This window comes from Epinephelus lanceolatus, chromosome 20 (assembly GCF_041903045.1).
Source record: "Epinephelus lanceolatus isolate andai-2023 chromosome 20, ASM4190304v1, whole genome shotgun sequence".
Lineage (NCBI taxonomy): Eukaryota > Metazoa > Chordata > Actinopteri > Perciformes > Serranidae > Epinephelus > Epinephelus lanceolatus.
In genome coordinates, this window is record NC_135753.1 from 23,511,660 (window position 1) to 23,525,029 (window position 13,370).

The 13,370-nt window shown below is 40.9% G+C and overlaps 1 protein-coding gene across 1 annotated transcript; it reads left to right on the plus strand.

Annotated features, from left to right (window-relative positions):
- The first annotated feature begins 2,956 nt into the window (after positions 1 to 2,956).
- On the plus strand, positions 2,957 to 11,080 carry LOC117264937 (uncharacterized). The gene is made up of 5 exons (XM_033639268.2): positions 2,957 to 3,332; positions 4,051 to 4,218; positions 7,166 to 7,333; positions 10,507 to 10,623; positions 10,720 to 11,080. The coding sequence occupies exons 1-5, from the start codon at positions 2,966 to 2,968 to the stop codon at positions 11,001 to 11,003; spliced, it is 1,104 nt and encodes a 367-aa protein (XP_033495159.2). The 5' UTR covers positions 2,957 to 2,965; the 3' UTR covers positions 11,004 to 11,080.
- Positions 11,081 to 13,370: the final 2,290 nt, after the last annotated feature.

Here is a 13,370-nt window from a genome sequence, read left to right on the forward strand (position 1 = left end):
TCAAATGACATCACATTTGCAGACTCAAATAAACAAAGAACATGAAGTATGTAATCAGCTCTTTTTCACCACTGGACATAAGCAGGGTTTAGTTACAGCTGAGCGCTGTAAGTATACACTTAGCTTTGTTTGGACAAGAGCTGGCAGGGAAACAGTACATGTTCCCACACGTTGCCACAGGTCTTAAATGTACAGGCTTTACTGTGAACTCGTGAGTGTAGGTTTGTGGGCCTCATCTCATGTTGGATTCTATTTAAAGGGATAGTGTTACATCTTGGAACATAGACTTAAAAATGAGCTTTCTTGATGAGAGTTAGATACGAAGACCAGCACCTGAGGCCTGTACTACGAAGCCAGTTCAACTTTCTCAGGATATCTTGTCATTATCTGGCTTTACTAACCTTAACATTGGCCGTCTGGATAACCGGTACTACAAAGCTGGTTTTCAGCTAGTTCAGTCAACTCTAGGTTTTCCTATACAGCCACAAACGCGTTCATGTGAAAGAGGCGGTGGTGTTAACATCATGAGAACCATGAAGCGTCCTGAGTTCACCTAACTGAATAATTAATAAAACAGTAATCAAGAGGAAAGACGGTGCAGTAGCTCCAACAGTAACCACTGCCCCTTTATTTTACTTCACACCCAAAACTCTCACACATGCACAAGCCCCCTAAAACAGTGGAATGTCGCCTCAGAACTTTCTCTGCCCTATGGCAAATCAAGAGGGACACACAATATAGAACCATCTGTTATAACATGAAACCTTATAACATTCTTGTAACAGAAACGTAGAGATATTTGAAATGCTGTCAATGCTTTTTTGCTATTTAGTTGTAAGGTGACAAAACTACTCTGAATGTCACATAAATCACACACATTTTTGTTTTATGGGGCAGAAACACTGAGAACCACAAAAGTCACCACCAACAAACTGCAAGCCTTTCTAAACAGATGCTTAAGACACATCCTGGGAATATACTGGCCAAATACGATAACAAATGAAGAGCTCTGGCAAACCACACAAGAACCACGTGAAGCACAAGTCAAATGCAGGAAATGGGGCTGGATTGGGCACACCTTGAGGAAACCTCCCTCCAACATGGCCAGACAGCCCTCATCCTGAATCCACGGGGCTAAAGAAAGCTGGGAAGACCAAAGAACCTGGAGAAGGTCTGTCAAGGCAGAACTCGAGGAATTAAGAACATCCTGGAAGGAAGCAGAGAAGATCGCCCAACACCGAACCAGCTGGAGAAAGTTCGTGGATGACCTGTGCTCCCCAAGGAACAAAAGGGTTTAAATCAAAGTCTGTTTTAAAACCAGCAAAAACAAACAATGAAATGACCTTTAACCACAACATAACAATATAGGCTCCTCTTGTTTACCTGTCACTCCGGACTTTCGTCAATGGATACTTTTTCTTCAGTGATCTGATTGGTCAGTGGTCGGGGTGTTGACAGGCCGAGATTGGATATTCTGAATTAGGTAGGTTAACTCTGGGTTTTCAGCACTACGAAGCTGGTTCTCTTTATAGCGGAATAAATCACCATGGTAAATGATGCTGAACAGCTAATCTGTTTAATCTGTTGACAAAAGTCCGGAGTCTCAGGTAAAAAAGAGGTGCCTATATGTTGTTATAGGTCAGTAGAATCATTTAATATTTCAAGGGCTCTATTTCCACCGGTTTCAAAACAGAGCTTCTAACAAATGGAGAGATCGTTTACACACTGAACACAGGATTTTAGCAGGATTTTAAGTTATGCAAAGTTTATTTTAGTCTGCAGTGATATAGATTACACTCTGAGTGATCATCACTGCAGCTCAAAATAACCTGAGACACCTGTGTTGTGAGAACTGGAAAAAACAGGTTATATTTTATTAAAAAAAAAAAAAGAAAAAAAAAAGAAAGAAAAAAACACACACACACACAGTTGAAATGCATAAATATATATATATGAATGGAACATTTCAGTCAGATACACCTCATCAGTCATTAACTAGGCTACTTTTCAACCCTTTACTGGGTAGCAGATCTGGCATTACTTGTTACATGCAACATATTCAGGGGTAGTTTCGTCACCTACTAACTAAATAGCAAAAAATACTTTATACTAATGTCACATATAGCCCGGTGAAGACCACTATATATATCATCTACTGCTCACATCTTAATTACTGTGTGGAGGTCTGGGGTGACACCTATAAAACCAATTTATGTTCATTTCACATAAAAAAAGGATTGTATAGGGATACAAGGAGCACACAAACACACTGTCTTTAAAGTCACATGCATTGAAATAAGAAATCCTGGGGTAAGTTGAACTGGCTTCGTACAGGCCTCTGGCTAGCTCAGAGTAAAGACTGAAGCTCACCTACCTCTTGGTAAGACATCAAATACACATATGTCAAACAAAATGTCGAACTATTTCTTTACATTTTATTTAATATGTTTTGTGTTAGATACATTCTGTTTAGCACCGATTACTTCAGATGACCATTTCTTGCTTTCCATTGTACTGTATATTCATTTTAATGTGCTGAGCAGTGCAGAGCCTTATTGATTTTACTCTCAGTTAGATTTTGTGTTTGTAATACTCCTGTCAGCTCACTTTCATGTTTTAAAACTCAACTTTAAAGGGAGTACAGAGAGAAAAACACCAGGAATACAAAGAAAATTTAGTTAATCACGTTTTTGTATATTTGTACAATAAAGTAAAGCAATATGTTTTAACTGTGTTATGATTTGTTGCTTTTGTATGTATTATGGAGACTGTTTTTGAACTGCAGTTTGACATTGAAACTGTGCCATGTAAAGCAGATTGTGCTCTTCCCACAACGTGTCAGGTTAAACTTGTTTACCAGTGGTTTTCTATTAGTGACTCTTTTTCTGCTGGACACCTGCAACATTCCCATCCAGTGGCTACATCACACTGGTTGTACTGTATATAAGGCAAGTGAGCTGCAGAGATGACATTTAATTATCTCTCAGATTTGCTCAGAATGAAGGGTCCAGTGGGTCAGATGGTGCTGCTGCTCTGCTTGTCAACAGTGATGGCTCAAACGCCTGACCCATCCATCGCTGCTATCTGGAATGAACTGAAAATGCTTAAAGACACGGTTCATGACATGGGCACCGTGGTGGTGGAGCAGAGGGTAGAGCTGAGGAGCCTGGAGACCCGAGTGAGAGACACCGAGCTTCAGGCGGAGGAGGAGAGGACCAAAGTCGTGCTTCTGACTTATGAGCTGAGGAACGTGTTAAAGGAGGTGGAAGAGCAGAGAGCAGAGCTGGTGGTCGCCAGGAACAAGATGGCTGAGCTGGAGAGGGAAAATGCAGGTACACATTTTTTATTTTAGTGTATTGACATGAGGAAATGTGTCAGGTAGAACTGCTTATATCTCATAGACCAATAAAATGTGACAAGAGGCCCCAACTAGAAACTGCTTTTTTGTTACAAGCCAATATGTTTAGAAACACTGATTCAATCTTTAATAAGGTGTGTTTTATAAGCTTATCATGTGTTTTTTTTTTCTAATGTATGAGTTTTAAAAAGTTGAAGCACATATGCAAGACTGAGGCGACGCAGGCACGTGTCACACACTCTGCCACAACCATTACCAACAGATGATTCACAACAGCGTCGAAGAATTGCTCCTTCTTCTTCTTCTGAGGATGACAATAAATGGGATCCTGACTCTGTGGACGCAGAAATAATATTCACAGTGATTCACAGGCATATGGGCACATTTCCTGCTTCATAACTGTCAGCTCTGCGGTGATATACGAGTCATTTGGATGTAAAAGTTTCCACAGAGTCAATATTTTGGTTTGTTTGAAGTTTGGTTTAAAGGAATCCATTTTTATGACTTCTATCACTGTTTGTTTTTCCAAATATTGATTCAAATGTTTTTATTTTCAGGAATAAATGAATCTTGCTTGAGGCTGTGCTGAATATTTTCATTTGATTTTTTGTGATAGTACTTACAATAGGTCGGAGATTGCTGTTGATAGATGCGTTGAATGTATATGAGCAGCTTGTGGCTTTTTATTCTAGTGTTATCAGCAGAGCTGGGAGGTGTTGGACAGAGAGTGGCAGCCGGTGAGAAAGACCTGGACAATCAGAGCAGAGAAGTGGCTGCTCTAAGAGGAGCGTTAAGTACCACTGAGACTCAAGTGCAACTGCAGAGCATAATTGTGGAGGACCTGGAGAAATCAAAAACAGGTAGGATACTAAAAATGACCTCATATTTTGACTGGACCCAACCAAAAACCTGACTTTATTCCAGTGTAGCTTGTGTCTGAATAATGAGCGAGCAGAACGTGCAACATGTTCTCATCCCAACTCATCCAATATCGCCGCTTAGTCAGTGGACTTTCATGTCTAAATATGACACGCTAGGTAACCTCCTGCATCTGTTATTGACGTTCCAGGATGGCATGTCAATATATGCTTGAGGGCGCCTATGACTCAGAAGGTAGAGCAGGTTGTCCACTAATTGGAAGATCGGTGGTTCGATTTCTGGCTCCTCCAGTCTGCATGTCGAAGTATGCTTGAGCAAGATACTGAACCCCAAACTGCTCGTGATGGAGAGTGAGTTAAAAACTGAGTAGCAGATGGCACCTTGTATGGTAGCCTCAGCCACCAGCGTATGAATGTGTGTGACTCATGGTGTATAAAGCACTTTGAGTGGTCAGAAGACTAGAAAGGTGCTATACAAGAGCAGCAGAAGCACATGGTTGGGTTCAGAAAAAAACATCATGGTTTGACTCAACATTCGCACAGGAAGTGAACAGCAGGCTCCCAGTTCAAAGTCTGAGGCTTGTTGGACCCATCCAACTCCCCTCCCACATGCTCTATAGGGAATTCCCAGCTCTTAAAGGGAAATTTCGGTTTATTTCAGCCTGTCTCCTATTGTCCTGAAAATGGCGTGCACCAAAAAATAATCTGATTTATAAAACCGTGCGCATGCACACTTGCACGCAATGTTCTCTTTATAAATCACAGACCTCCTGGAGTTGTGTGCACCCAGATCCGCCTCATATTCCGTCCTCTACACGCCCTAGTTCAACCATAAATGGTCACGCAAATCACCTCATGAATGCAATCTGCATATAAATAAGCCGGCATGTGAGTGTTCTCTCGTTGTGTGAGTCACGGCGACAGGTGTGAGAAACGAACCAAAAAACGGAATTTCTCCGAGACTGAGCTAGAGACCCTTTAACGGGAGGTGGAGGACTGAAGAAAGATTTTATTTGGTGGCCACAGCAGCGGGATCACTAATAAAAGAAAGTAAAAAAAGTGGCAACACATCAACCCTGCTGATGCTGTCAGCTGTGTCTGTGGGACTGCACGGACAGTGACAGAGAAAAAAAAGTGGTCTGATCTAAAGGTAGACCAAATATTTCTACTCCTTTACCAACATGTAGTTAATGTGTTGCTTTTAAATTTGAGGATGTTTGACATTGATGTACGACATAAAGAATCACATTTATTACATGTGGAGGCAAAAAGGAGTATGTGCCAGTGCCATCTTGTGCAATTACGCACGAGGGTCACTGCAGTATTTATATGTTTATGGCAATTAGTCTGATCAGACACCCGGCCTGAATTACAGCATGAACCAGTGGTATCCCTGTCCCAAAATACAACGTGTAATTTGAAATACAATTCAAAGATGAAAGTGTAATAGGCGAACACGTTTCTTCATGCCGGTTTTGTCATGAACAGCACATGTCTAAGTAGGGCTGATGAAATGAGTGTAATGGTTGTGCTTAATGGCTGTATTACGAGACATGATAAATGCACTGGAAATATTTAGCTAAATAAATAAATATATTCCATGCAGTTGCGCCATCCTCTCCCACTCCTGTGCTCACAGAGTGGACAATGAGACGTTAGAGGCAGTGCGGATTAAATACGTATTTAGAAAGAATTTCAATTCAGGATTTGAGTTGGATTTTGCAACGTTTTTATGAAACAATTATCACTCACTCCAAGCGCAAAATAAGGCTGCTGGATTTAATTTCAATGATAACGTGGATCTAAGGTGGATATAGCGTGACATTACATTTGTGTGAGACATCAGTAAAAATCTGACTCCACTTCTCCACCTCGCCGTCTGCGTCGCCACTTTCCAGTGTCTCCAAAATGTGCGCACGCATGACTCAGAGTTTGCTTACAGGTGCGCACATTCTCCCGCCAAGTTTATTTTTATAAATCACAACCTTTGCATGGTAAGTGGTGTACGCCACTTTCAAGCCCCGTTTTGTGCGCAAGCAAGCTTTATAAATGAGGCCCCAGGTCTGTGGTGTCTTGACCTGAGCTAGAGATGATTATCCATGCTTTTGTGTCCTCCCGACTGGACTACTGTGATTCTCCTTTTACTTGTCTAAACAAATCCTCTCTGAACTGTCTCCAGTAATCAAGAACGCTGCTGCTCGGCTGTTAGCCAGGTCCAGCAGGTCCAACAGGTCAACCCACATCACTCCCATTTTAGTTTCTTTACACTGGCTTCCCATCAGGTTCAAGATTCATTTCAAGATACTCGTTCTCACGTATAGATTGTGAAGACTGACAAGCTGAGCACATCGACGAGCTGAGCGTGCAGTCGAGACTTTTAAACATAAAAGCAACAGTAAGAAAACAAAGAGAGAAACAAACTGGTGGAGAAAGTAGCAAAGCTCCCTCAATTAGATTTCTTTTGCTTTTTTATAAACAGTTATCAGTGTGTGTGCTTCAGAACAAGTAACAAAAGTGCACTGGGGCCCATTATAGAAGCACGCACTGGGGCTGTCATAAAAGTCTGCACTGGAGCCTGTTGTAAGGCTACTGAGAGCGAGGCATGAATTTTTAAGTTAAATTATTTAAAAAAGAGCATCTGAATTTTTATGACTCGTCTTACTTAATTGAAGGCACGAATGGGAGATAAAATTTCTAAATTTTATTAATTTGAGCAAAAGCTTTCTGTATACAAAGTCCTTCACACATTAAGAGGAAGAAGCACCGGTTACCAAAACCTGATATGAATGTGGGATTCATTTTAATATTTCTTTTGCAAAAAAATCATCATACTATTTTTTTTCGACTACTTCTAATATTGCTAAAATTAACCATACTTATATTTATTACAAACATCATCCTAAAATATGTCCTTGCCTTTTTTTTTTAGAGCAAGAAACCAGATTAAATGCCATGGACTCCAGAGTGACAGCCAATGAAAAAGGAGCAGAGGAGCAGAAGGTGGAAGCAGTGACTCTGAGAGCGGACCTGAACAGCACCATGACTGAACTGCAGCTCCAAAGCAAAGACATACAGCTACTGCAGAAAGAGACTGCAGGTAACACAAACGTATGACTTTTAATTAAAGGTTATGTATCACTTTTTTGTAAAGCCACACAAGAGATAATAATAGCTGTTAATGTCTGTGCCATTTTACTAAAGAATGCAACAGTAAGGCTTAATATCTCAGATGTAAGATACCGTAAAACATCACTTAAAGCTACTCTTACCTTTCTTGCATTTCACACAGCACTTAAAAAATTTGAACATCCACAACCCGCCTCCCTCCAAAGTCCCACCCTCCTACAACTCCACCTCCCTCCAAGGGCCTCCTCCCCCCTCCTCCATTACGTCCTCATTACGTCTATGATAGACATAGGTGTTGTCAAGGTTACGTTAGATACATGGAAGAGGAGAGTGAGTGTAACGTTACAACCAAGACAGTCAAACGCAACCCCGGAGTTTTAAAACTCAACCGGAGTCAGTGATGACTGATGAGTTTTATAATAAGGTTACAGTGCTAACATTAGATAGTAGCGCTAACGTTACTAGTAAGTGGAAACGCAAAACGAAGATAACGTTAATGTTTCAGAGGCTACGCTACAGTAGGCTAACGTTATCCATTAGCAACTGGATGCTGTGTTGTCATTATTAGAAGCAAACTAAACATAACGTTACCTGTCCTGCACAGTCAAACACAACCCCGGAGTTTTGAAACTTATGCGGGTCAGTGATGACTGATGAGTTTTACAATATAGCGGAAACGCTAATGTTAGATAGTAGCGCTAACATTTTTAGTAAGTGGAAACGCACAAGGAAGGTAACGTTAATGTTTCAGAGGCTACGCTACAGTAGGCTAACATTAGCCATTAGCAACTGGATGCTGTGTTGTCATATATAATGTTACAGCCTATGTTACATTAGAGGCAAACTAGAAATACCTGTCCAGCAGAAACTCTGCTCATCTGTCGCAGTTTTCTTAGAACCATGTGAGAATGGTATAATTATGAGTTTTATCTCTGGTGGAATTCACTTACCTTTTAGTGTGCCATCAGCTTATTAATAGCATTTTAACCTAAACAAAGAAAAGCGTAAAATTTCCAGAAAGGTAAGTGTCGCTTTAAAAGCCTAGTCCAGATTAAATTCCTTGTCCCTTTTAGTAGCCCAGTTTAGCTCCATATATTGACAATTAAACACCTGTCTCAATTAGAGGCCTGGTCTGGTTGCCAAGCAGCTCCTTTTCTTTAACAGAAGTTCTTCAGATGTATAAAACCGGGTTGTTGGCTACCTCAAATTATGTGTCCATTCCTCGATTATCCTGTAAGTTGTTCATATTCCTTTAGTCCATAAGCGTCCTCAGATCAAAAGAATCAAAAGGGATTTACATAATTATGAATCCAAGCTGTGAGTGTAGACCCATTTAGGGCCGACATCACAATGATGTCAGTTTGTTAGCTGGAGGATATCAGTGATTTAAGCAAATAATTGCCCAGGCTTTTAATTGAATTTTTTTGTGTATGTAAACATAGAAATTAACTTTGCTCTCAATTTTGTTTCCTTTTCAGTACAACAGTATCAGTACAATAAAGTTAATAAAGCTACAGTATAAACCAGCGCTGTCAGTGCACACAAAAATGATATCTTCCAAGCAAATCGAGCAATTTCACTGTATATACTGGCATTTTTTATGACACCTCGGTTTGTCATTTTTGCATTGTGACTGCAAATACCTGTAGAATTACAATATACTGAGGTGCAGCCACTGAAGCAGCTAATTCAGGCAGACATCTTCAGACCACTTGTGCTGTGACATGATTTACCCTCCTCGTTGCAACATAAATCCAATTCACCCTCTAAAAACGTTGATGTACTTAAAGAGCTGCACCGATTTTACACATCAAAGTCTGCACTGTTCACCTGAGAGCTGGGCTGTGCTGCTCCTAACATTCGCTGCTACAGCTGCCGACACTGCCGCTATCCATACAGCCTCTCAAACACTCCACCTCCACTCCAGCATCCACCTGTAGGTCTAAATTACTTCAGGACTGAAGTTGTTCTAGCACTAGAGATTTGTGTATATATTCATTTTTATACAAAGTTGGCATTCACATAATAATCCATCTTAAATGAGTTGTCTGACGGAAATACACTCACCAGCCACTTTATTAGGTACACCTTGCTACTACCAGGTTGGACCCCTTTTGCCTTCAGAACTGCCTTAATTCTTGGTGTCACAGATTCAACAAGGTGCTGGAAACATTCCTCAGAGATTTTGGTCCATATTGACATGATAGCATCACACAGTTGCTGCAGATTTGTTGGCTGCACATCCATGATGTTCCAACGTTCCACCACATCCCATAGGTGCTCTGTTGGATTGAGATCTGGTGACTGTGGAGGCTCTACCATCTGAATGTGGCAGCAGAAATCCAGACTCATCAGACCAGGCAACGTTTTCCCAATCTTCTATTGTCCAGTTTTGGTGAGCCTGTGTGAACTGTAGCCTCAGTTTCCTGTTGTCAGCTGACAGGAGTGGCACCTGGTGTGGTCTGCTGCTGCTGTAGCCCATCTGCTTCAAGGTTGGACGTGTTCTTGGTTCAGGGATGGTCTTCTGCAGACCTTGGTTGTAACCAGTGGTTATTTGAGTTACTGTTACCTTTCTATCATCTTGAACCAGTCTGGCCATTCTCCTCTGACCTCTGGCATCAACAAGGCATTTTCACCCAGAGAACTGCTGCTCACTGGATATTGTCTCTTTTTGGGACCATCCTCTGTAAACCCTAGAGATGGTTGTGTGTGAAAATCCCAGTCAATCAGCAACCATGCCACGCTCAAAGTCATTAAATCCCCTTTCTTCCCCATTCTGATGCTCAGTTTGAACTTCAGCAGGTTGTGCTGACCATGTCTACATGCCCAAATGCATTGAGTTGCTGCCATGTGATTTGTTGATTAGATATTTGCGTTTATGAGCAGTTCAACAGGTGTACCTAAAACTGGCCAGTGAGTGTATATTTACAGATTTCTTGATTGAAAGTCATAGAATTTGAACTAAAAACCTCTGGGTGAAACACAGCCTCTTCTAACCTTAAGGCCTTTTTATCTGTCAGATAATTTCAATAGTGACTCTGTGAATAAGAAGAAGCACATCATACAGGGTTTAACTGAGCATAAAATTGAAAAGTGATAATATTTAATAATGTACCCATTCATAAAATACCATTCTTCTTACAGGAAAGATTGCTTTCTCTGTTGGCTTGAACAGCGCGGTGGGACCGTTCAACACAGACACCCATCTAAAGTACAGCAAAATCTTTACCAACTTCGGTGATGCTTATAATCCTTCATCAGGTGCAGTTCAAGTAATAAACAGATTTAAGCACACTTTCCTAACTGGCACAATGCTTTATATAATACATACCTCTTTTGACTTATTTTATTTTTCAGGCATGTTCGTTGCACCAGTCAGAGGAGTCTACTACTTCAGATTCACTGCGTTTGGTAACCGCAATGGGGAATATTACGGTCTTCAACTTTACCACAATAACCAGAGAGTAATGTGGAACTGGGAATACAACGATAACGAAGGTCATATTTACTTCTCCAATGCATTAACTATTCAGTTAAATGAGGGAGATCTGGTTTACATGAAGCTTCCCAATGGATATGGTCTTTTTGATAGTAAAGATAACCACAACACTTTCAGTGGCTTCTTACTTTTCAGTGTGTAAGTGACGGCTGAGTCGTGGTTACATTATGCTGCTTGCTTATATGATGAACCAAGACATGAATAAATAGTAAATAATCATCTGTTGAGTGGTGATACCTGAAGTATTTCACTGTTTTTCTGACATTTCATTCTGATGAAAAAACCCCTCAAACGACCCAGCTCTGAGCTAAAGTGCCTGCAGGGAGAGTTAATCTAAAAAGTTGTGTGAACAACACGTCAGTTTAAAGACACATCCTTTTGTTGTTTCTGTTATTGAAGACAAGAAAACAAAATGGATTGCTTTGTTTGGATTAAATCTCTAATTACTTCCATGTAGTCATCTCAAGATGAAAAACACTGTTGTAAGCCCACATGATCAAAGGTGCGCTTAGTGAGATTAAACTTGATTCTATTTGCCAAGATTAAAAAAAATGTGTCAGAGATGCTCAGAATACGAAAATAAATACCTACACATACATATCAAAGAAAATCTAGTAAAATAAGATGAGAAACAGGAAAACATAGCAAGGTGCAGTTAAGTCAAGTTGTGAGTTTTAAGCTATATTTATGGAGCACTTACTCATCAGCCACTTTATTAGGTACACCTTGCTAGCACCAGGTTGGACCCTTTTGCCTTCAGAACTGCCTTAACTCCTGGTGTCATAGATTCAACAAGGTGCTGGAAACATTCCTCAGAGATCTCGGTCCATATTGACATGATAGCATCACACAGTTGAATCTCCAGTTCCACCACATCCCAAAGGTGCTCTATTGGATTGAGATCTGGTGACTGTGGAGGCCACTGGAGTACAGTGAAGTCATTGTCATGTTCAAGAAACCAGTTTGAGATGATGTGAGCTTTGTGACATGGTGCGTAATCCTGCTGGAAGTAGCCATCAGAAGATGGGTACACTGCAGTAGAAGCTGCTGGTCTTTCAACAGGGGAAGCTCACTTTAAGTTTACACCATAAAATTTATATTGTAGCGAGGCAGTAACTTATAAAAGGAACATTTAATTGAAGCTGTTTTTCAACCACACTCATGCCACAGAACCATAGCAAAACACACGTCAAACATTTTCAGATGGGTTTAAACACCTGAACTGTGTCTAAAACGGTGAAAATGAGCTATATGTCTTATGGAAATAAGGAACTCCGGACTGCACTCTGTCAGAAGACTCCACTTGCAAATATCCACATGGGGCTGAGCTCGAAATGTGACGATGCCGGTGTGTATTTCCAAACCGCTGTCAATCACAAAGGGGTTCAGCCTTTTAGACAATTCCTCCAATCATCATGCATACACTGAGCGTCCTCTCCCGCCTACCGCTCCATTAGGTCCCAGGGAAGCTGAGCCTCCCTGGAAGTGACGATTTTGTCGCATTTATTCAATGACCATCTTGCTTTGCTGCATGAAAAAAACCTGCTCAGCGCTGTCTCAAAGGAATGCTTGGAGGCTCCGCGTCCACCATGCTGACACGAGAATGTATGACAGGGTGGTCGTGTTTGAAAACTGGTGATAAACAGCTGACGTTTGAACATTGTAGTCAAGATGTTAAACACATCCTAGCGCACGTTTAATGCAATGTAAATTCTTATTTTAATGTAAATTCAATAGTGCATATTTGACCATTTCTTCTATGAAATTTTAGGGGAAGTTCAGCCTCCCTTGTTGTCTCAGAGCAATCGCCCCTGGTACACTGTGGTCATAAAGGGATGGACACGGTCAGCAACAATACTCAGGTAGGCTGTGGTGTTTAAACCATGCTCAGTTGGTACTAAGGGGCCCAAAGTGTGCCAAGAAAATATCCCCCACACCATTACACCACCACCACCAGCCTGAACCGTTGATTCAAGGCAGGATGGATCCATGCTTTCATGTTGTTTACACCAAATTCTGACCCTACCATCTGAATGTGGCAGCAGAAATCCAGACTCATCAGACCAGGCAATGTTTTTCCAATCTTCTATTGTCCAGTTTTGGTGAGCCTGTGTGAATTGTAGCCAGCAACCTGGTTTTATACATCCAAATAACTTGGGACTGACCTTTATTTCTCAAAATGCATAGCCACACCAGGCTAGTAAAAAGGACTGGGCGTTTAAATGGTAATAGGCTTTTAATTGACGTTTTATACGTATGATTAGTTTATAAAATATATTGCATCACTATAGAAGAAGGAACACAACTTTATATGAAATACTGTAGTTAGAGGTTCCACCTAAACCAGTTAGACCAGGGATACCTAATTTGCTTTCCGCAGAGGCCACTTTTGCAAATGATAGGAGGCCAGGGGCCGGTTAATAAACAAACATTAATAATTAGTATATAAATAATCAGCCCAGAAATGTCAGAGAGTCCAGGGGATCCTCCCTTGGCACTATTTAAAAAA

What these genes read in the sequence shown, in the direction of transcription:
- LOC117264937 (XM_033639268.2), top strand. Translation starts at nt 2,966, where the DNA reads ATGACATTTAATTATCTCTCAGATTTGCTCAGAATGAAGGGTCCAGTG. An exon ending in ACTGCAGAAAGAGACTGCAG is followed by an intron (nt 7,334 to 10,506) that starts GTAACACAAACG and finishes TTCTTCTTACAG; the next exon opens with GAAAGATTGCTTTCTCTGTT. An exon ending in TGCTTATAATCCTTCATCAG is followed by an intron (nt 10,624 to 10,719) that starts GTGCAGTTCAAG and finishes TTTATTTTTCAG; the next exon opens with GCATGTTCGTTGCACCAGTC.